This window comes from Chrysochloris asiatica, unplaced genomic scaffold (assembly GCF_000296735.1).
Source record: "Chrysochloris asiatica unplaced genomic scaffold, ChrAsi1.0 scaffold00015, whole genome shotgun sequence".
NCBI lineage: Eukaryota > Metazoa > Chordata > Mammalia > Afrosoricida > Chrysochloridae > Chrysochloris > Chrysochloris asiatica.
Window position 1 is genome coordinate 1350805 of NW_006408533.1, and position 24860 is coordinate 1375664.

Sequence of the window (24860 nt, forward strand, 5' to 3'; positions counted from 1 at the left end):
TAGTCTTAGGCTTTAGGAAAATATCACATTTATCTGTGGATTATCAAAGGCTCCATGTATTAATTTAATATATATAACTGAATATTAAGATGAAAGCAATTTGCCATTAACTGTCAGTGGCCTAATTTTTACACTCGGCCCTATAGGGCCTCGAACCTCTGACCAGTCTTACACGGTCCGCAACAGGTGACAGCCTTTAAAAAAAACAACCCTCTGGAACATTTCTACCTGTAGGATCCTGTGAGGCCCTGAAAGGTCACTTTGAGTCAGAATCCACTGGATAGCCACTAGTGCACTGTTGTTTAGCAGTAGGATTAAAATTCCTAGCCTGTCAGTTACGACTGTTCTTTAAGCAGTGAAAACACATGTTTGGGCCCAGGGATGATGAGATCTTCTCTCTGCTCACTCCCAATTTGCAGAGGGCAGCGTGAGCAAATATTGATTTCCGACTGGCTTGCTTTCTGTATCTCATAAAGATTTGCAAATGAGTAGGAATAATGAATAAGACATTTTGAGTTAGTCACTATGTATATAACCTAATGACATTGCTGGCACTTCACTTTCTGTGCCTGTGTCCAAACAAACAAAACAGAATCCACTACCATAATGTCAGTTTGGAGTCACAGTAACCCTACAGAACAGTAAAACACCTCCTCAGGGCTTTTGAGGATGTAAATCTCTATGGAAGCAGGCTGCCTCATCTTTCTTCTTCAGAGCTCATTTTGGATTTGAACTACCAACCTTTCCGTTAGCAGTCTAACACTTAACTACTGGTGCCTAATCTCACAGAACCACTACATGTGTTTAGGCTAATCTCTTCATTGTACATGGCAAATAGGGTTTTTCTAGACACCTTTAAATCAATATCTTCTATACGCTACTTAATCACAGGAAAGAGATGAGGCTTTCTATTCCTGTAAAGATTTATAGCCTTGGAAACCCCATACAGCGTGGCTATGATTCAGAACCAACCCAGCGGCAGTAATCAACAGCATACTGCTTTATCAGTTGTGAAATAAGACGTGATTGTCTTATTCAGATGGAATTCTGGTGGCACAGGGGTGACTGCTAACCCTAAAGTCAGCAATTCAAACCCACCAGCCACTCTTCAGGAGAAAGATTCAGAGTCTCCCAAGCCCTAAGAAACAGTCTACTCTGCCCATATCCTCAGGGTCGCTGTGAGTCAGAATCGACTCAGTGGCATTGAGTTAATGGGTATCTTATTCAAAACTTCATACTGAAACTAAGACAACACTCTGGTTTCTTGTGAAAAAAATAATTTGTTACGTGTTCAGACAGCTCCCATAAAACACAAAGAAAGATGGCAGTATCAGAGATGTTAACTTAAACGTGGGACAGGAAGCTCAAGACTTGATGGGAAGGTGCTAAAAGTATTTCTTTCGTAGGTTGGTGCAGTATGATTGAGCTGAACTTCAAGGACGCATTCGATTCATTTGAGAGGCTGAAAAACGAGTCCCGGTGGTCCCAGTGCTATTACGCGTATTTAACTGCAGGTGAGTCCACCGTGGCCTGCACAGCCGCATTTTTGCACTCTGAGCTAGCTCACTTGCCGTTGGTAGGCAGGAGAATAGTGATCAGAGGATAGGAGAGGTTGTGTCAGTCTTACACAATTTTCCATAGCAGCATATGACTGTCTTCTGCTACCAGGTGCTTAGTAGTTGAATACAATGTTCACTTATCCAACTGAACACCAAGAAACCTAATTCTATACACCATCTCCTTTGCCCATCTTCCCCTCTGGGCCCGGTTTAGTTATGTGTTTACTACTATGAAAGGAATGCTTATTATAAGGAATGCTGATGGTTTTTGTCCTAAACAACCTCTACCTCCCCTTACCCACTTCCTTTAAGTCCTATAAAGATTTATTTTTTGATTAGAAGTTTAAAGACATTTTAGGAATTCCACATATCTTTTTAACTGTATTAATATTTTCACTTGGATTATTAGAGCCGAGTTTACAAATTTGTGTAGGTTTTGAGTTGTACACTTCCACCTTGTACAACCCCATGTGTGCCTGAGTAGAGCTGGGTTTTAGCAGGTGATACTTAGGAAGTAGATCACCAAGCCTTTCTTCTTCTGTGTTGTTAAATTCATAAGCTATTTTAGCACTGCATATGCCATTATGAAGGAGCTCTGGTAGCGTAGTGGTTACGAACCTTAAGGTCAGCGGTTTGAAACTTCCAGCTGCTCCGCAGGAGAAAGATGAGGCTTTCTACTCCCGTAAAGATTTACACCCTTGGAAACACTGTACAGGGTCACTATGGGTCGGAACTGACTCGACGGCACGTAACAACAACAACAACATGCCATTATAGAATTCCTAGTGTAGCATAAGCATTGGGTTGTGAACCACAAGGTCGGCGCTTAACAGCATCATATCATTATAGCAGTAATTTGTAAAATGGGTTGATTTTTTGCTCTTGTTTGAGGAGTCCTGATGTGGTGCTGTAGGACAAGCACTAGACTGTTAGCCACAAGTTTGGCAAACCCTATACAGGATGACTATGAGTTGGAACCAACTTTTTGTTGTTAGATGCCATCGAGTTGGTACCGACCCATAGCGACCTTATGCACAGCAGAAAGAAACACTGCCCAATCCTGGGCCAACCTCACTACTGTTGCCATGCTTGAATCCATCGATGCTGCCACTTTGCCAGTCCACCTCGTTGGGGGTCTTCCTCTTTTTTTCTGACGCTCCACGTTACCAAACATGATATCCTTCTCCAGCAACTGAAAACATGAGTCAGAAAGGACTCCATAGCACTTCACAATGAGATAGTTAAAGCTGTGCTGCCACCTGGTGGACAAGAGGGTTCTCTGCACCCTGAGGTATGTAATGTGCTGCGGTGGGTTCCTATTGGAGAAGCCCAAGCGGTTGCACATTTTCCTGCCTTTTCAGCAAGTTTCATGTAAATCTTTTCAGATGTATAAGAGAATCTATCTACTAACAATGAACTCTTCTAATGCAGCCATATAATAGGCTATTTTCCTCATAATTCAAGACTAATCCAATTATTAAATACCTGTACCTTCTTCATGGCCACTGGGATGCTTGAGTCCATGGTGTGGCCATTGTGTATCTTGAGGGCCTTCCAACCTAGGGGAGTTCATCTGCCAGCATTGAACTGGACAATAGTCTGTTCTGATCCATAGGAGTTTCACTGACTAACTTTCAAAAAGTAGATTGCCAGTCCTTTCTTCCTTGTCTCAGTATGGGAACTCCACTGAGGCCTGTCCACTATGAGTGACCTTGAAATGCTAACGGCATAGCTTTCAGCATCATAGCAACAGGCAAGCCACCATAATATGACAAACGTACAGCAAGGTGGTGGCAGTGGTAGTAGGGCATCCATTTTCTTATTCATTGATGTTTGAACAAGCTCATTTTCAATGCACTGGTTAGTCTTCTACTACTCACACTTTGGATGTTATTTTTATTGAACTTTCAGACATGTTAGAGGAAAGTAGCAGCTAATTATGGTACAGCCTCGCTACACCCAAGGCCGCGAGCCAGGATTGCGTAGCCCAGAGAGAATCCTAACAGCCCAGCAGTCAGAGTGTTGTGGGGTCACATGATCTTTGTTGAGCATAGAACCTGAAGAAATAAATGTTCAGTTTGGGCTGTGTAAAAGAACATTCAGACTCCAACTGTTTGGAAATCCCATGACGACACTAGTGGTTGTTTTGTTATGTGCTGTCAGTTGGATTCCAGCTTGTAGAGACCCTTCAAGAAAGAGTAGACCTGCCTCATAGAATTTCCTAGATTATCATCTTTATGGAAACACGTGACTATGTTTTACTTCCTCGGAGTTGCTGGTGGGGTTGAACCACTGGCCTTTCGTTTAGCACATGGGGCCTTAGCTACTGCACCACCAGGGCAGCTATACTAGTTGTGGTGGTGGTGGTGGTGTGCTGTGGAGTCGGTTCCGACTCATAGTGACTCTGTATAGAGTTTCCAAGCCTGTAAATCTTTATGGGAGCAGAAAGCTTCATCTTTCTCCCACGAAACAGCTGGCAATTTTGACCTGCTGACCTTTAGGTAAGCAGCCCAACTTGTAACCACTACACTTGGAGATGATAATCATGAAATACTATAAGCTCTGCCTCTGCAAGGAGATTTCGTGGAGATGATGGGATATGTGTGAGAAACTATACTATGAAGAGCACATGAGGAAGGGAAGGGTTAGTTCCCCCGAGCAATCAGAGAAGGTATTTTGTGGGAGTTGTCACTTGAGTTGGTGGTAAAGGACCGGGTATGTGGTGACAGAGCCAGGAGAGGATGAACCTGGTTCTACTGTTCATGCTGGTCTTTCATAGGCTTGTTAATTAGGTCAAAATGAGAAGATTAAAATACCACTTAGGAAGTTGTTGTTGTTGTTGTTAGATCCATCGGGTCTTACCAACTAATAATGACCATATGCACAAAACACTGCCCGATCCTGGGCCAACCTCACAATTGTTGCCAAGCTTGAGCCCATTGATGCTGCCACTTTTCCAATCCATCTTGCTGGGGGTCTTCCTCTTTTTCTCTGACCCTCCACCTTACCAAACATGATACCCTTCTCCAGCAACTGGTCCCTTCTGACAATATGTCCGAAGTATGAGAGATGAAGTTTGGCCATCCTGGCCTCTAAGGAGCACTCTGGCTGCACTTCTTCCAACACAGATCTATTGGTTCTTTTGACAGCCTATGGAACTTTTAATATTCTCCTCCAACACCATAACTCAAAAGTATCAATTCTTCTATGGTCTTCCTTATTCACTGTCCAGCTTTCACATGCATATGAGGTTATTGAAAATACCATGCTTTGGGTCAGGCACACCTTAGTCCTCAAGCTGACATCTTTGCTCTTCAACACTTTAAAAAGATCTTGTGCAGTAGATTTGCCTAATGCAATACGTTGTTTGATTTCTTGACTGCTGCTTCCATGAGTGTTGATAGTTGATCCAAGAAGAATGAAGTCCTTGACAACTTCAATCTTTTCTCCATTGATAAGAATGTTGTGTATTGGTGCAATGGTGAAGATTTTTGTTTTATTTACATTGAGATGCAATCCATACCAAAGACTGTGCTCTTTGATCTTCATCAGTAAATATTTTAAGCCCTCTTCACTTTTAGCAAGCAAGCTTGTGTCATCTGCATATCACAGGTTGTTAATGAGTCTTCCTCCAATCCTGATGCCATGTTTTTCTTCAAAGATCCCAGCTTCTTGGATAATTTGCACAGCATACAGGTTGAATAAGTATGGTGAAAGAATACAACCTTGTTCCACACCTTTCTTAATTTTAAACCATTCAGCGTTCCCGTGCTCTGTTTGAACAACTGCCTCTTGGAACTTGGAACAACTGCCCCTTGGGAAGTGGTATAAGCTTAAGAGCCAAGTGTTCAGAGTTCTGTGTAGCCTTGATTTTCGGACTCAGGGCCTTCCAAGAAGCTGCGGCTTTTCAAGCCATCTCTGACTTTACTGCAAGAGGAATAGGTGCTTTTGTTCTTCACGGTCTGAGGTATTAGTGTTATAGACCTTTTAAGGGTGATTCAGATATTGATAACCTTACTATTTAGAACACTTTTTTTCCCTATGTGGCTATAAGAAATGTCTCAGCTATCTTACGAGACCTCAAGCTAGGAGCATCAGAAATCCCATCCCCCTAGATTCATTATACAACCTTATGCAAGTTGCTTAACTTCCCTGGGCCTTTACTGCTGCTGACATATAAAATGATGATGTGGGCTGTGCAGAGTAATCCCTGAGCTTCCTTCTGGTTTTGAAATGTTGTATTTGGGCTAGTGCAGACCCCACATCTGGACCAGGACTGCCCCTGTAACTATGAATGGAATTGCCCGTTTAAACATTCAACCTAGTCCCTCTTACTTCCTAGGAGGACTCACTTGACTTTCCCCTCTCCTCATCATCGTCAGAGTCCTGTAAGACTTATTTCTCCTGCCTTCCCCTGACTGCTGGGCCCTGGAGCGTGCTTGACCAAGCCTACAAATGCTGATTACAGGTCCTACCTATGTGGATGTTTGTTGTTGTAAGTGCCATCGAGTCAGTTCAGACTCACAGTGATCCTGTATATGGTTTCCAAGGAGTGGCTGGTGGTTTTGAACTGCCGGCCTAAGATAAGTCCAGTGCTTATCCTACAGTGCCACATCAGGACTCTGCCTAAGTAGAGTGTTGCTCAAATAAAGGAACGAGCAAATCAACATCTGTTACAGCCAGGGAGGGAAAAACAACATGCGACTTGTAAGTAACAAACAGTGAATAGAAATGGATTGTGCCATGGGAGTGGAGATGCAGATGACAAATAGTCAGTGTCATGAAAGAGCGGAGTAGACGCCGCGTGTGAAGCTTGGGGAATGCAGAGCACAGATAAAGCGGTTGGAGTGTGGCTGAGTCTTTGTGTTGTGTTTGGGGTAAAATGAGGCTGGTGTGCAGACTCTCACAATTGTGTCCATCCTGCAACTCTGGCTCCTCACAGCCCCCCCGGACCACTCCAGAGAGAGATGAACCCTCCTTTCCTCTGGATGCTTTCTAAAAGCATTTTGGTTCTCTTCCCTTGAAGACTGTTAATACTATGAGGGAATTTCAAAAAATCTGTGGAAAAGTGGGATTAAAAGATAATGGAATTTTTCCATGGAGGTTTTTGAAACCTCCTCATATATACACTGTAGCTAGGGATTGTGTGTGCATATGTGTGTTGTGTCATCTCTTCAGCTGAATTTTGTATTCCAAATGCAAGTTTGGGGTTTTCTTTTTCAATCTTTCTGGAGACAAATAGATATGTATATGTTTGTGAGTGGTGAGTGGTCATGGACATGTGTGGAGTTGATTCATGGCATTCCAGGGGCTGGGATAGTCTCCTTGCACCATGAAGCTTTCATGACCCATTCATCGCCTCCCTGGTCTTTCTAGATTCCTTTTACTCCACTGTCTGAGCCAGTGGGCCTCTACTACGGTGTTCATGGCTTGTGGCCATCGCTGGGGCTTTTGTTGTGTGCAAGGTTGTCTTCCCAATAAAAAGTCAAGACCCTGACTCCTGTAAGCACAGGGACCTGGGGGAATCGTTGTGGAAATCGTGGGCTGACCACCAGGAAGAGGAAGCTGTACTTTGTGTTACCGCCTTTTGAAAAGATTTGTACCCTCTGCAAATACCTACGTAATATTTTCCAAGTATCATCGAAGTAGGCATCGCTTTTAAAAAACAAACAAACTTTTGTGCTGTCAAGCCACTTCCAGCTCATGGTGACCTTGTGTGTGTCAGTGTGGAACTGCGCTCCATAGGGTTTTCAATGACCGTCATTTTCTGGAACTAGATCGCCAGGTCTTTCTTTCACACCACCATGGATGGATTTGAAGTGTTGACCTTTCCATTAGCAGCTGAGTGTAAACTGTGCCATCCTTAGTGGCATTTCCCCCCATAACATTTGAAAACCTTAACTGTGCCTTCCTACAGTGTGTCAAGGAGCCACTGGTGATGTGGATGGAGCACAGATTGTCTTTAAAGACGTTCAGAAACTCTTCAAAAGGAAAAACAATCAGATCGAACAGTTCTCAGTGAAAAAGGTATGTGGAAGACTATTTATCTGGTGTATTATTTTTGATGGGCATTTATATCCAACGCTACCTGACTTTGGTGGTAGTGGTGGTGGTAGTGTGCTGTGGAGTCGGTTCCGACTCTGAGCGATCCTGTATAGGGTTTCCAAGGCGGTAAATCTTTACGGGAGCAGAAAGCCTCATCCCCCGGAATGGCTGGTAGTATAGAACTGCTGATCTTGAGGTTAGCAGCCCAACTTGTAACCACTACACTACCAGAGCTCCGTTGTTGTTGTGAAGTGCTGTCGAGTTGGTTCCGACCCATAGCGACCCTGTATGGGGTTTCCGAGGAGCAGCTGGTGAGCTTGAACCACCAACCTTGCAGTGAAACAGCTTTGCAGTCTGGCACATTAACCCACAGCACCACTCCTTTTAGTACATCATATTCAAGGTTGAAGACTACTTGCTTTGTGTATTGTAAGCATTGCTGGGAAGAGGATTTCCTTCCAGGTCAGACTATGCTCTGCATAGAAAGTGCTAGTTTTGCTGCAAATAATTAAAGCAGTTTCTTCTCAGTCTTTTTCTATGAGTAGAGGGACATTACTGACTGGGGAGCTAATGAGTGTATCTGGGGAAGGAAGTTTCACCTAAGCTCTACCCAGAATACAAATGAGCAGAGCTTCGGTAAAAGATACAGACTGTCTGATGCCAATAGAGTGAGCATGCTATGTTTTAACTTAATAAAAACCAAAAGTTTCATCAACTATCCCGACAGAGCACCGCAGAAACAACGTTCCTGATTTATTCAATAATTTTAAGAATAAAATTTAGCTGACCTACCTTGTATTACAAGGAGATCTGGTAGTGTTGTTGTTGTTAAGTGCCGTCGAGTCAGTTCCGACCCATATTGACCCTGTACAGGGTTTCCGAGGGTGTAAATCTTTACGGGAGTAGAAAGCCTCATCTTTCTCCTGCAGAGCGGCTGGTAGTTTCGAACCGCTGACCTTAAGGTTCGCAGCCCGATTCGTAACCACTACGCTACCAGAGTAGTGGTTATGAATTGGGCTGCTAACCTCAAGATCAGCAGTTTGACACTACCAGCCGCTCTGCAGGAGAAAGATGAGGCTTTCTTCTCCCGTAAAGATTTACAGCCTCAGAAACCCTGTTCAGGGTCACTATGAATCGGAGCCAACTCCATGGCACACTGCCACCACCTTGATTTTAGGTTTTTCAGTTTTAATTGAATAGACATGTAATAAATGATTTTGTGTCTAAACTAGATTATAATGTGGAATGGAACTAGTTGAGAAAAGTCAAAAGTCATGCATCCTCCCAATTGACCCACTGAGTTACTATTCATCACTCAACTTTTATGAATTGCCTGGGTTTATTTAGACTAAGATGCATCTAGATTCACCTGGATCTTGATAGTAGATTGTGCTGAGTAATGCATGAAAGACATATATACCAATATGCTAAAAACTGGAGACCACTATTTTAAATTACAAGTATTTAGAGAAATTCTCATTTTTAGCTTTGTGGGAGATCATTTGCTGCTGTTAGTTGTGGTGGAGTCAGCTCGAACTCATAGTGACCCCATGTATGACAGAATGAAATGCTGGCCAGTCCTGCATCAGTTTCATGCTCTGATAGATTTCAGTCCCTTGTTACAGCTATTGTATCAGGAGCTGAATGCCTGTCTTCACTGGCCCTCCACTTTACCAAACATAATATGTCTCTCCATCAATTAGTTCCTTCTGAGAACTCATCCATTTATATGAAGAAGAGCATGGCATCAGGATTGGAGGAAGACTTATTAACAATCTGCAATATGCAGATGATATAACCTTGCTTACTGGAAGCCAAGAGGACATAAAATACTTACTGATGAAGACCAAGAACTACAGCCTACAGTGGAAATTGCCCCTCAATATAAAGAAAATGCATGGAAAAAGCTATGGACAACATTGCAGAGATTGAGTATTCTGTAACACTTAATTGTGTTCATAAGAAACCTGTACATAGACCAAGAGGCAATTGTTTGAACAGAACAAGGGGACACTTTATGGTTTAAAATCAGGAAAGGTGTATGTCAGAGTTGCATTCTTTCACTGTACTTACTCAACCTGTATGCTTAGCAAATAATCTGAGAAGTTGGTTTATATGAAGGAGAACGTGGCATCAAGATTGGAGGAAGACTCATTGACAACCTGTGATATGCAGATGATAGAACTACTTGCTGAAAGTGAAGAGGACTTAAAACACTTACTGATGAAGATCAAAGACCATAGCCTTCAGAAAGGGTTGTACCTCAAAATAAAGAAAACAAAAATCCTCACCGCTGGACCAACCAATAACATTGTGACAAATGGAAAAAAGATTGAAGTTGTCTGGATTCACAATTTTGCTTGGGCTCACAATCAATACTCATGGAAGCAGCAGTCAAGAAATCAAATGGTGTATTACATTAAGCAAATCTGCTTCACATGACCTCTTTAAAGTGTTCAAGAGCAATGATAATCAGTTTGACAATTAAGGTGTGACTGACAAGAGCTGTGGTATCTCAAATGTCTTATATGCATGTGAAAGTTGTACATTGAACAAGGAAGACAGTAAAAGAATTGATGCATTGGAGTTATGGTGTTGAAGAAGAATATTGAAAGTACCATGAACTGCCAGAAAAACAAACAAGTCTGTATTGGAAGAAGCACAGCCAGAATGCTCCTTAGAAGACAGGATGGCCAGAATTCATCTCTCATACTCTGGATGTGTTATCAAGAGACACCAGTCCCTGGAGAAGGACATCATGCTTGGTAAAGTGAAGGCCAGTGAAAGAGAGGAAGACCACCAATGAGATGGGTTGGCACCATGGCAGAAGCAATGGAGTCAGTGTAACAATTGTAACAATTGTGAGGATGGCACAGAACTAGGCAGTGTTTTGTTCTGTTGTGTATAAGGTCTCTGTGAGTCAGAATACGACTCAGTGGCACCTAACAAAAACAACAAAGTATCAGATAGAATTCTGTAATCCATAGGAATGCCATTAGCTATTTTGTTAAAGTAGATCACCAGTCCTTTCTTCCTTGTCTATCTTAATCTGGAAACTCCTGTCCATCATGGGTGGCCCTGCTAGTAGTTGAAATATGGGTGGCATAGCTTCCAGCATCACAGCAACATGCAAGCCACCACAGTATGACAGACTGACAGCCAGGTGGTAGGTAAAAGAGGACAGTTGCATCAAGTATGAATTGGGAATTTTTAAATGTTTCAGAAGCATATTTTTATTTGAATTTGTTTTTGAAAACTCTAACCTAATCAGTCTTACTACTTGCAGGCAGAGAGATTTCGGAAACAAACACCAACCAAAGTGCTCTGTGTGTTGGCATCTATTGAAGTGTTATACTTGTGGAAAGCTCTTCCAAACTGTTCCTTTCCCAACCTACAGAAGATGAGTCAAGGTAAAAAAATCAGCTGCATGCATTGGCTTGTTTCTTAGCATTGCTTTCTTCAGTTTCATATTATCTGACTCAGGCTATAGTTACACCACAAATCTGTCATTCTTGGGTAAATGATATAGTGGCAATGAAAATTCAGTTGATTAGGTGATAGGATAAGTGGCCACTTGGTTCTGTCATTAGGAGTATATGGTAATGTACACTTATGATCAATGTCATTAGCTCTGCATCCCTAAAGGTTTCTGAAAGTTTTTCCTACTGAGAGCTATAATGCACAGCATGGTGTTCTCTACCATTGTCAAGATGTAGAACATTTCTACCACCCCTAAAGTTTCCTCTGTGTCACTTCCTAGCCAACCCCCATTCCAAGTCAACCACGATTCTGATTTTAATCTCTGTAGATAGTTTTGCCAGTCCTTGAACTTCATACAGATGGAATCATACAGCATGTGTGTGTGTCTTTGCTGCTGACTTCATTTGCTCAGCTTAATGTCTGTAAGATTTACCTATATTGCAACCTGAATCAGTGTTTATTATGTTTCCTTATGGAGTAGGACATCAAACGATTGCTATCAAATCATTGCAACTCATGCGGTGCCCCTATGTGTTACACATTAGAACTGGTCCATAGAGTTTTCTTGGCTGTAATCTTTACAGAAGCAGATTGGCAGACTTTTCTTCTGTGGTGCTATTGTGTAGGTTCAAACTGCCACCCTTCAGTGCCACAACCAACCTTTGTGCCATCTAGGTTATCAGCAGATGACTATAGCTGTACCACAATTTGTATGTCCAACAAAAATGTCCTGTTAATGGACATTTGGCTTGTTTCTGGTCTTTAGCTCTCACGAGGAAAGCTTCGACAAGCTAAATGTACAACATAAATATACAGGTCTTCTGTGTTGACATACACTAACATTTCTCTTGAGTGACTACCTAGGAGTGTAATTAAAAGCCTACATTGTTAACTCATGTAGTTCAAATAACCTGAGACTATAGGTAAGGAGCTCTGGTAGCGTACTGGTTACAAATTGGGCTGCGAACCTTAAGGTCAGCGGTTCAAAACTACCAGCCGCTCCGCAGGAGAAAGATGAGGCTTTCTATTCCCGTAAAGATTTACACCCTCGGAAACCCTGTACAGGGTCGCTATGGGTCGGAACCGACTCGATGGCACTTAACAACAACAACATAGGTTAGGGCAATATAAAATTATCTTGATAAAATCATTTTTATAGTGTTAGGAAAAATCCATAGGGAGAACAATCAAATCTTTAAATATATTAGGACTTTGTTGGTAATTAAAGAAATAAAAAAACATTGTCTTTGAAAGTCTTAATGGCATGTATTTAAATGACACTGTATAGCCTGGCAGATAACCTACTGTTCTCCACTCAGTAGATTAGGGAGGAGGAAAGGCGTACAGTCTTGTCAGACCCATTTTCTAATGAAGACACTGAGATGCAGAAAAGTTAAGAGACTTGCCCAGATCCCGTAGGAGCAAGTGTAGATGCTGCTGGGCTGAGGACAGCACATCAGGTGGCAAGGCCTTCAGCCCTTGTACACAAAACTGCCAGGAAGATCTCTGAATGATGCAGCTAGGAGCATGGTAACAAGATGAGACTGCTAGGTTTTAATGAAAGTGTAAAGATGCAAAAAAGGAATAGCTACATAGAATGGAATTCTCTTTGGAAGAAAATTCTTAATCACATATAACCCAAACCCACTACCATAGAGTCAATTCTGACTCATAGCGACCCTATACAGAGTTCCCAAGACTGTAAATCTTCATAGGAGCAGATGGTCATCTTTCTCCTGCAGAGTGACTGATGGGTTTAAGCCAACACGTAACCCACAGCACCATTCACTATGTTGTTGTTGCTAAGTGCCGTCAAGTCACTTCCAACTCATAGCGAATCTGTATAGGTTTGCTGAGGAGTGACTGGTGAGTTGGAAGCACTGACCAAACCAAACCGATCTAGAGGTCTAGTGCTTATCCTACCATGCCACATATATGCTGCTTTTATCAAAAGACGTGGAGTATAATATTTTGGCCTTATTCCTGAACCAGTTCATTGCTACTGTGACATTTGTCTGAGTTCTCTACGAGCACATTTGTTTTTCACCAAATATAACGTTATCCATGGAGTCACCCACCCTTATCATCAGCTCCTATTCTGATGCCTTTTGTCCATTTCCCAAAAAGAGGTCCACTCTCAAAGGTTGGGAGTTTGCGAGTGTAGATCTTTCTGAGGCCAATGTAATACAACTCCACAGGGTGTTATGTGTCATGGCCCTGTAATTGGAGCCAGTGTGTAACTCTCCCAAGAGGACTACTTGAAAGGAAACAAACTTTTCTTGGATTTATAATTTGAAAACCCATCCCTGGTTGTTGAAACAATGTAGAATATCTCTCCATGTCTAACTCAGAGGGACTATGAATGATTCTAAGTGTTATTTTAAGGCACTCATGCAAGATCTTATTCTTAGAGCTGTTTAAAATAGAAATATAAGTGTGAGTGGGCTTCACAAAGGTTGTGGAAGAAGTCCATTATGTTTTCATTTTATTTTGTATGTGCTGTTTGAAGCCCCCTCATGTAAGATAGGCAGTAATTGATAGGCACAAGAGTGATTCTTGCTCACGTGGGATTTGACGGGCATTCTCTGAACTCCTTTTTAGGTCTCAAGGTAAACTAACAAGAATGATGTCATGGAGAAGGACGTGGGCTTTGGAGTGAATAGGAAATAATTGTCTCGTATCTTTGTTAAATGTTGATCCAATCTGAGATTTATTCATTAGGTTATATCACTCCCCAATGTTGAGCATAAATTATCCAATTTGACCCACACATACAGAGAACTGTAAAATCTTTATGCAGAAATAAGTTCCAGAAAAAGTTGACATGGTGATACGGATTTTATGCATTTAGTGAACTCTCTGCAAGAAGCCCACCTAATTTTGTGCACTCAGCTAATCAGAGTGCCCATCTGAAACTCCCTTTATCAACAGAACCAGTTAGAGGCTTTATATCCTTGTCTTATGGTTTCATTCAAAGAGCCCTAGTGATGTGGTGGGTTTAGCATTGGTTAGCTAACTGTAAGATCAGTGGCTCAAACCCAGCAGCCTCTCCGGGAGAAGGATGTCTGTTTCCATAAAGATTTACAGCCTCAGAACCCCTAAGGAGCAGTTCTACTCTGTCCCTTAGGGTCCCTATGAGCTGGAAACAACTCAGTGGCAGTGTTTGAGTCGGTAGTTTCCTAACCCTTCTCTCCACCTACCCACCCATTACTGTTCTTGAGTCACCGTGTGCTGACCTCACTGCCTTCAGACTTGCATTCTCTGCCTGGAAGTGCTCGATACCCAAACATTCACAGGCTTCTTTCCTCCAGATCCTTACTCAGATGTCACCCTTTCTGTGAAGCTAAACCATATCTCCAACGCATACTTCTTCCTTGCCTGTTCAGCTTTTTACCTCAGCACAGTTACACTTGTTGAACAAATGTATTTTACCTACTTATCCTTTTCAGTATCTCTCTTTCCCACAAAGTGTAAACTTCTGAAGAGTAGGGATGTTTTTCAGTGTTGCTCATGGCTGTGTTGTTCATGGCTTGGACATAGTGAGGGTGTTGTGTGCCAGGAAGTTGGTTCTGACTCATAGCAATCTTGTATGTAGGGTTTCAGAAGCTGTGTGAGAATCTTTATGGGAGCAGAAAGCCTCATCTTTTCCCCATGATGCGGCTGATAGATTCGAACAGCTGATCTTGTGGTTGGTAGGCCAACTCATAACCCATTATGTTATCAGAGCTCCTGGACATAGTAAATGGTCAATAAATCTCAAGCAAACGAGTGAATGTGTGACTAAACTGCATTCCCAGCCTTAGCATTGCTGTCTAAAGTGTTTTGACTTCTTTTTATCTGGGGTTATGCCTTGCTTTCGGAGTCTTGGTTGGCCCTGTAGGATAAGCACTGGATCTCAAGGATAAGCACTGGATTTCTCCACTTGTCAACCACAAGGTCAGTGATTCAAACCCACCAGCTGCTCCTTGAAAACTGTATACAGGGTCGCAGTGAGTTGGAACCAACTCGACGGCATCAACGAATACCTTCCTCTTGTGGGGAAACACCTGCTTCTATAGAATCATCTTCACACTTAAACTTCCTCATCACTGTTCCAACCCAGTTCTTCCAGTTACTTATTTTGTCACTTGGAAGACAAATGTCCAAAATTTCATGGAAAAATGGAACTGAAAGATAATATAATTTTTCCACCAACTTTATGAAGCCTGCTTGTATATGTGTTGTCTGTACACACAATACATATGCATATACATATGCATTTGTATGTGTACGTACACATATATGTAGTCATATCAAATTTCAATTCCTGACTGATTACCTTCTCTGTCCCCTCCACTGTGGATCCACTCTCCCTCTTTTTCCGCTGACTTGTGTGTTACAGTGCATAGTGGATGCATCTCTCTTCATGTGGAGGCTGCGGGTCTGATACCTCTCTGTGACCAGCAAAGTGCCTCAGACCCTATGTAAGGGTGCCAGCTACTTTTTCATTGAAGTTAGTGTGATTCAATGTTGAGTCTCCTTGCGTCTGTTAGGTTTGACTATTGGTGGTGGTGGTGGTGTGCTGTGGAGTCGGTTCTGACTCTTAGCGACCCGGTATAGGGTTTCCAAGGCTGTAAATCTTTACGGGAACAGAAAGCCTCATCTTTGACCCATGGAACAGCTGGTAGTTTCGAACTGCTGACCTTGAGGTTAGCAGCCTTTGGTAACCACTGCGTTACCAGAGCTCCTTAGTTTGAGTATTAGCGTTTGACTATTCCTTTCTTTGACTAAAGATATTCACTCACGAATGGGGAAGCGATGCCTCCTGAGTTTCAAGGGCAAAAACACGAACTGAACAAGTTATCTTAACAATGAGATATTTACTCAATTGCTGCTGATGTTGAAGGTATTAAGTGAATGTAATTCCTTCCTGTTGTTTTCATTCCTCTTCTCTTTAAGCTTGCCATGAAGTGGATGATTCATCTGTTGCTGGATTGAAGTATTTGCTTCTTGGTGCCATACACAAATGTCTAGGAAACTCAGAAGATGCTGTTCAGGTAAACTGTTGGTATTGTTGCCATGGCTAAAGGAAATAAATTATGCTCTCCTGTTGTACATGTTTAAGTTTTTGAGGAAACTGCGACTGTTTTCCAATCCCAGCGTCAGTGGATGAGGGTCCCTTTTTCTCACAATATGAGCGAAGTGTGGTTTCTCCTTTTGTTTTTCGATTTGATCAGTCAGAAACTCTGATGTATGCTTGTTGACCACTTGAATATTTGGTGAAACGTCTGCTCAGGTTTATTTTTCTTTTATTGGAAAAAAATATATGTATCTGGTAGTGTAGTGGTTACGAATTGGGCTGCTAATCTCATGGTCAGCAGTTCAAAACGACCAGCGGTTCCACGGGAGAAAGATGAGGCTTTCTGCTCCCGTAAAGATTTACAGCCTCGGAAAATGTGTATAGGGTCGCTATGAGTCAGAACTGACTCCACGGCACATAACAACAACAACAGGTGCTGTGGATTAATGCACCAGACAGCAAAGCTGTTTGAACTGCAGGGTCGGCTGTTCAAGCTCACCAGTGGCTCCTTGGAAACGCTATACAGGGTCGCTGTGGGTCAGAACTGACTTGACACCACTTAACAACACCAACACAACAACACATATGCTCTTGTAAATATGGAAAATGAACCAGCATTAAACAAAGCAATACCGCCCACTGCAATGTGAACTTTCTCCACTTGATTTGATTGTCATTTCTCAGGTAATGGAAGGTGTGATGATGGCTAATAGTGGTTTTTAATGTAAATTCAGATTCTTATAGTGGAATTCTTTATGTAAGGGCTTCTGTTTGGGCACTGGCTATTTATCAAAGATAACAGTCTCAATTGGAGAGGAAGGAAATAAGAAGACAGGCAATTCTGAAGGATTCACAAAAGCTTCATAGTTAAATAAACAAAATGATTTGGTGTTTGAGTGTGTGTTTGCTTTCCGTCTCTGTTTGTAACTACAAATTACAGAGGCAGGACTGGAGGCAGGCTAAAAGTTGTATTGTTGTGTGATGCCATCAAGGAGGTTCTGACTCACAGAGAGTCAATGTACAACAACACCAAACCCTGCTCGGGGCGTCCTGCACCGGCCTCACGATTCTGATGTTTTAGCCTCTTGTTGCTGTCACTGTGTCAGTCCATCTTGTTTGGGGTCTTCCTCTTTATCACTGAGGTTCCACTTTACCATGTATGATGTCCTTCTCCAAGGACCGACTCCTGGTTACATTCCCAAAGCCTGCGAGACTAAGTCTCACCGTCCTCCCTGCGAAAGATCATTCTGGCTGTACTTCCTCCAAGGAAGTTTTAGTCCTTCTCTGGCAGTCCAGGCTATATTTCATATTCTTTGCCCATATGTCAAAGCATCCATTCTTCTTCAGTCGTCCTTATTCACTGCCCACCTTTCCCGTGAATATGAGGCGGTTGACACTCCCATGGCTGGAGTCAGGTAACACCTTTGCTTTTCAACACTTGAAAGAGATCTTTTGCAGCAGGTTTGCCCAGTGCACTCTGTTGTTTGATTTATTGACTGCTGTTTCGATGGACATTAAGACCCAAGTAAAATGAAATCCATGATACTCGAATCTGTTCTCCTTTTATCATGATGTTGTTTATTAGTCCAGTTGTGAAGATTTTTATTTTCTTTATGTTGAGGTATAATCTATTTTATTATAATCAGTTTGAAATGCAAAGTTGGCAGTTTAAGCTCACCAGCTGCTCCTCACAAACCCTACACAGGGTTGCTGTGGGTCAGAACCGACTTGACAGCACTTAAGGCTGTACTCCTTGATCTTCATCAGTTAATGCTTTAAGTCCTCATCACTTTCATCAAGCAAGATTGGATCACCCACCATCTGAAAATTGTAGGTGTAAGACATTGTATGACATATTATATGAATAAGAATCATTAATTATCCTCAAATATAATTGGAGACCTTTTTCTAACTTTGGTTGGATTTTTTTCTTTTTAAGAATTATATTCTAGTAGATGCCTGGTGTAGCGCTGTAGGATCAGCACTAGACTGTAAACCACAAGGTCAGCAGTTCAAACCCACCAGCTACTCCTTGGAAACCCTATACAAGGTTGCCATGAGTTGGAACTGACTCGAAGGCATTTAACAACAGCAACAACATCAGTTTTGATTACTCTTTGGGAGAGTTCATGTTCTTAATGGGAGACTTTTATTTTTAAATCCTAGATTATAATACAAGTATACTTGTATTATAATTTTAAATGTATTGTTCAGAGTAGACTAAATTGCACAGTTCCAAATGACTTATTTCAGATCACACATTTAAGTATCAGCGAGATAACGCCACATATCAAGAGTTGGTTCTTGGCTTGTTTGTTCTGTGCTTCAAATATGAAAATGAGGGTGTTGGGACTCTGAGATACAGAGTGCTCAGCAGTAAAGTCAGTAGAGGCTAGTGGCTGGTGGGAGACCTGCTCTGGAGGGCAAGCATGTAAAGAACTTCTGCGAATGGAGGGGAAAGGGTTACCAGATAAATGGATGGGAACCAATGGAAAGGAATCCAGATGAGAAAGTCTGATAAAGAATACAGAAAGGCGATAATCTTCTTTTTTTCTTTTCTGCCTATTGAAGATTAGGATGAGGCTTAAGTTAAGAAAAGGGGAAAAAAAAAAAATGAGTTCCTAGCAATAACATTTATATTGTTTGCTTTCAGTTCTTTCAGAGAGCTGCTAAAGATGAATTGTGTCGTCAGAATAACTTGTACATTCAGCCCTATGCTTGCTATGAACTTGGCTGTCTTCTATTAGATAAACCAGAGGTGAGCTCTTAAATATTTTGTAAATAATCTTTACCACTAGAGATATGCAAATTCACATGGGCAAAGCAGCCTTTATTTAAAATAACTCAATTGAACATATGAGGGGACTTTAAAGAAGTTTTGTGGACATTTTCCACTATCTTTTAATTCCATGTTTTCCACAAAAACTTCTTGAAGCCCTCTTGTGTTGTGCTTTGTTTTGTTTTCCTTGATTTTGCTTTAGAAGAGTCCAAGAAGCTACTAATCCTGTCTTACTGTCTTTAAGGGGATCGTGATAAAGTTCATTGGAGGGAATAAACATATGATGTAGTATGGTTTGATTAGAGGAACACAGAGTTAGATTATGATCTCACCTGGCCATTTCATTTAGTGTATGATACTAAGTTACTTAACCTCGTACTTTTTCCCTCATCTCTAAGGTGGAATGGCAGTGCTTTCCTTGTCAAGTTAAGGATTCTAGTGAGATGAAGGAATGCTGGTGGTGCAGTGGTTAAGAACTTGGTGGCTCTGTAGGAGAATAATGTGGCAGTCTACTTCTGTAAAGATAATAACTTTAGAAATCCAATGGGTTAGTTTTACGCTTTCCTGTAGGGTCGCTATGAATTACAGTCAACAGCACTAAGATGGGTTGAGTTTGTTTTTTATGATCGTGAGAGAAATGAGGGTAATATGAATATAAGAATATATGAAAATAAAGGTATGATTGCTGTGAAATTTTAGGTTACCATACAAATTTAGGAGTCCTAGTGTGGCACTGTAGGATAAGCACTGACCTTCTAACCGCAGTTCAAACCCACCAGCCACTTCTCACAGTCACTGAGGGTCGCTGTGCATGACAACCAACTCAGTGGCACTCAGCAGCAACTACTACAAATTTAAGTTGATGGTTGCTATTAAGATGGATATTTAAGCTAATATAATGAAGTAGTTTTTTGGTGTTTTGTTTATTAAATAGGATTTCAGTAGTGCCTGAATTTAGTTGGTACTTTCTTTCAGAAGCTCATATATAATGTTGGTTTCATTAAATTCAATTGAGCTTTCAAATATATGAACTTTGTAAAAATTAGGCTAACTTAACAGCAATACAGCACTCACTAAATCCTTAAACACTTAGCCGAAAAGACAGGCTTTTGGTTAGAAAGAGTTATAAGTTGAGAGTCTAATTTTACCCAAACAGAAGACATAGTTTTATGAATGTGAGTAGAAATCGCTGTCACTATATTCTTTATTTTAATGAAATTTTTACTCTTAACTTTAGCATAAATACATATAACAGATCTCTATTTCTTATAATATAAATGAAGTTGAATGAACATATCTTCCTGTAGAGTATTTTCTGCATATTTATGTATGTCTATACATACATAAATTCATATATATGCATGTATTAAGTGGTAATATGTATTTTGTTTTCATATATTCATAGACTGTAGCAAGAGGCAGAACTCTACTTCTTCAAGCAAAGGTAAAAATACTGAATCTGTCTCTTTCCAGTGTCACTTTTTATTCTCTGTAGTGTAAGAAATTCTGTAAAATGGTTGTCCAAACTGATAAGTACTTCTGGAAAGGAGAAGAGGTAACTAATTGAATCACCAAGCACTTTAATTTTAAGTAAAATGATCACAGTCATAGAAATTCCTACTCACTAGTTCATCCTACTTTATAAGCACTCTATAGTCTTCAGTGTTTGAGTAGGGAAATACCTTATGATTGTGGTTCTGTAAGATAAGCAGTGGACTGCTAACCTCAAGCTCAGGGATTCAAACCCACCAGCTGCTCCTCAGAAACCCTACATAGGGTTGCTATAAATCAGAACCTACTCGAAGGCGCTTAACAACAGTAGCACCAGTGGTAACTTAGGAGCCCTGGTGGCACTGTGGATTGGAATGCTAACCACAAGTTCAGTGGTTCAAACCCGCCTGCTCCTGTAAAGCTTTATGTCTCAGAGACCATAAGGGACTGTTCTACTCTGTCCTATATAGGATTGCTGTGAATCTGATTTAATTGATGGCAGGAGGGTTTTTGTTTTTTGCTTTGCTTTGTTTTGTTTTAATATTAACTTATATTGCACATGCATTAAGACTGCTGCTTCAGAAATCACATGAGGACATTTTTTCAAGGAGAGCAATATAGATATTTTAAAAATGAACACACAGTTTGAGGTTTGGGAAATTAAAAAATCAAGTAGATGTGAAGCCTATACTGAGAATGTGAGGACTCATACTTTGGGAAGTATAATATTTAGTGTGGTTTATACTCTAGCGCCCTGGGAACACTTAGCAACATATCTTGACTGGGTAACACAGAGACTATGTGTAAAATGATGAATAATACCAAGACATAGCATTCCATAAATCCTTGTCTTTGGTCTTGCAGGAGGATTTCTCTGGCTACGACTTTGAAAACAGATTGCATGTGCGCATCCACGCAGCTCTGGCCTCTCTGAGGGAGCTGGTTCCTCAGTGACAAACCCCAAGTTCCTTCTCTGTCCCTTCCCACCCAGGTTCTGCACTTTAAAGTCAAAGCAGAGGACACAACTCTTGTGAAGATCAGCTTTCCTTCTGAAAACCACCTGTGCCAGAGACACATTTGCCGGTTAAGCTGACGTGTTAAAAACCTCTTCTTTTGAACCTATAGCTAAACAGTAATAATATTAACAACAATAATAAAAACCTGGTGAGAGGGTTAAGTGACCTTGTTCACATATTTTACTTTTGTGATTTATTATTTTTAAAATAAAGTCAAACTAAATATTCAACCTGTGATCTTGTAGGAAAACTTACCATAAGCACACATCTTGACTGGGTAACACAAAGAGATTACCTGTAAAATGATTAATAATATCAAGACATAGCATTTATATTGTGTTTTTGGGGAAAAAAAGTGGTTTCTAGTGTTTTACTTTATCTTCAGAATAATCCTGTGAATTTTGTAGCACAGAAATTCTTAGCCCCATTTAAGAGATAATGCAAATCAGACCCCCAAAAAGAGCTGACCTGTCCAGTTAATTATTCCTCTCATCCGCAGGGTAATGAATAGGATGCAGATTTCCTGACCACCAACTGAATAGTCTTATATTGTAAAAAACATGTTAATAACCCAGAGTCCCATGATTTCCTTATTCAAAGCCAAATGTTCTTCCATTGAAGTTGTATCATCAAGAATAGTTTTCTTCAAATTGTCTACAAACTGTTTCACAGTGATTAGCATTGAAAACCAACCAAATTGAAGGAAATAGAAGATAATTCTGAAACCCAAAGTACAACACTTTTTGCTAGTCTATTAGAAAGCCGAGTCTGTAGACTGAATATTTAATACCTACATTGTTAAGAGTTCTCATTTATTTTAAATAATTTATCTAATTGCTAACTTTTAGAGATCTTTTACCCAATTATGTGAAAGTATTATTCTTAAATGAATATAATTTTTTGTTTCTTTTAGCTTCGTAGTATTTGCTGATGAATGATTTTCTGAGCTTTGTGTTGTCAAGATTTAATCATTTCCCTCTGAGCTCAGGTTATTACATATTATAAAAGGAATTCAGAGTTATTTTTCTAATCCCTTAATGCTAATTTTAATTGTCATTTAATTTACCACACCTGTGGTTTTGAAGAATCTAAATACCTCAGTCACTTTGAAGAATTTTTGCCATAATGGTGTGACTAACTTGGCTCAGTCTAAAGGTCAGATTCTTTGGTTTTAATTTCTTTTGCACTAAAGGGTATTGTTTTAGATTGTCATTTATCTACATATCTTTTTGGCTAAGCATGATCTCATCTTGTGTGATGTTAATATTTCAATTTTTTTTTTTTCCAAAATAAAAGATGGGAAAAGCATCCAGAATCTTGGCCAATTTAATCTGAATCAATATGGTTTTGAAGGAATAATAATAATTTATTTGAAAGAAGTTATTACTCTTCATTGACTTCGGCTAAACTGTCTTCGTGATTCCTCATCTCTGTTGCTGAGCACTTTTTAGTGGACGGTTTCCTGAGTATTTATGCACACTTCTTCAAGATGTGAATTCTGCATGGGTCTTAGATACAAGAAAGGAGCTCTGGTAGCATAGTGGTTATGAGTCGGGCTGCCAACCTCAAAGACAGCAGTTTGAAACTACCAGCAGTTCCACAGGAGAGAGATGAGGCGTTCTGCTCCTGTAAAGAGTTACAGCCTCGGAAACCCAGCGCAGGGTCACTATGAGTCGGAACCGACTCCACAGTACTTAACAGCAACAACAAGAAGAAAGGAGTATTGTCCCATGTTTAGTGAGTGGGTAGATTCAGAAACCAAACAAGTACTTTCTGAAAAGAAAAATCAGTGTCTGAAAATTCTGGATATCTTCTCAGTTGGAGGGAAGACATTATGAATCTTTAAAGTCTGATTATTTTGATTGTCTTTTCATCTGGATACAGTGAAACCTAGGAGACCCAGAACGCAACAAGACTACCTTATTTTTCCAGGTCTCGCAACTTTTCCACTTTTGACAAGGTTCATTCTTACCATTTTTCTGTTGCTCTCAATTAATGGAAAATATTTGAGTCTCCCTTCTCTGACAGGTTTCTGCCACTTTTTCAGGTGTTTCTGGATAGGTGGCATGTCTTTCAGTTATGACTGTAAAACATTCTGAATCATGAGGCTCCTGCTTCAGAGTTCAGACTGACTAGAACTTTTATTCAAGTAGTGTAAGGACGCTATTCATCATTCAAAGACTACATAAAACTCTATTCTTTACAATTGACAACAATTATTTCACTATCTGCTCAAAAATTACTTTTCTTTCTCCATAGAGATTTCATAATTTTAAGCATGTTTATGTTCAATTCACTTAATTATATAGACATATTAGCAATACCAATCATTAGATTTCCTTTAAGTGGTGGTGGTGGTTATGTGCCGTGGAGTTGGTTCCGACTCATAGTGACCCTATACAGGGTTTCCAAGGCTGTAAATCTTGACAGGAGTAGAATGCCTCATCTTTCTCCCACAGAACCACTGGTAGTTTCGAACTGCCGACCTTGAGGTTAGCAGCCCGATTTGTAACCACTACGCTACCAGAGTACCTTAGATTTCCTTTAAGAGTCAAAGCATAAGTCTGTTTGAAAACAGTTTCTCTTAGGTTTGGTGCATAGTGTTCCTGTGGTACAACTGTTAGCATGGTGGTAGCACACGGGGAAGGCTGAGTAGATGGTGATTCTAAAGACGGCAACAACAAAACCAAGAATCACAAAGTTCTCGCTTCAGAGTGAGTATGACTACATCAGCCCATTCAGTTGACTGGCATCTGAATACATTTTTGAGGTGAATAACTCATAACAATTCTCTGGCCTGTCTGCTGTGACTTATCAGACCTATGAGCAGACTGTGATCTGCTTGGGAGTTTGGTCTGGCTGTTTAGCCCGTGTTGATGAAGAAAATAACATTTAAGTGGAACTTTGTGTGTATGTGTGATTTTTATTTCCTACTGCCATCTCTCACTCCTTCCCCTTTCCTATTTTGGAGGCTCTCAAATGGATCTTCAAATTTGCTAAGCGCCAAATATAGTTTTGTATTGGATTGTGCCTATAATGAGGTAAATCACTAATGTATTTTATATATTACAAGCAAATTTTTGTCATTTGACACACTTGGAGGCATGGTTTAATAGTAATGTAATTTGCATCTTGCTGGTTAATATATTTAATATTTTACCTTTACGGGGTTAGGTATCTTTTTTTTTTTTTTTTGGCTCATGTAAGCTGTCTTCTACTGAGTAAAGACTGGTTTTCAGATGTTACTGAAAATGAGATATTTATTGTCACATATTTGTATAGTCAATTACTAACAGGGATTGCATATTGATATTTCTGCCAACTCAGATCAAAGAACCATACATAACTGATTTTTTTAACTATACATGTGCACACATACACAGGCATACACACTCATGGGTGCATTTATTTGCCCTTTGCCGTGTAAACTT

General features: G+C 40.5%; 1 protein-coding gene across 1 annotated transcript in view; it reads left to right on the top strand.

The window, feature by feature from the left end:
- Positions 1-21802, top strand: part of TTC39C (tetratricopeptide repeat domain 39C) — a 136740-nt gene extending 114938 nt beyond the window's left edge. Inside the window, exons 8-14 of the mRNA XM_006835021.1 lie at positions 1407-1514; positions 7477-7586; positions 10891-11014; positions 16023-16120; positions 18797-18901; positions 20328-20366; positions 21278-21802. Coding sequence (XP_006835084.1) covers positions 1407-1514; positions 7477-7586; positions 10891-11014; positions 16023-16120; positions 18797-18901; positions 20328-20366; positions 21278-21367 — 674 coding nt within the window. The 3' untranslated portion in view covers positions 21368-21802. The remainder of the gene's footprint in view (positions 1-1406; positions 1515-7476; positions 7587-10890; positions 11015-16022; positions 16121-18796; positions 18902-20327; positions 20367-21277) is intronic.
- The last annotated feature ends 3058 nt before the right edge of the window (positions 21803-24860 follow it).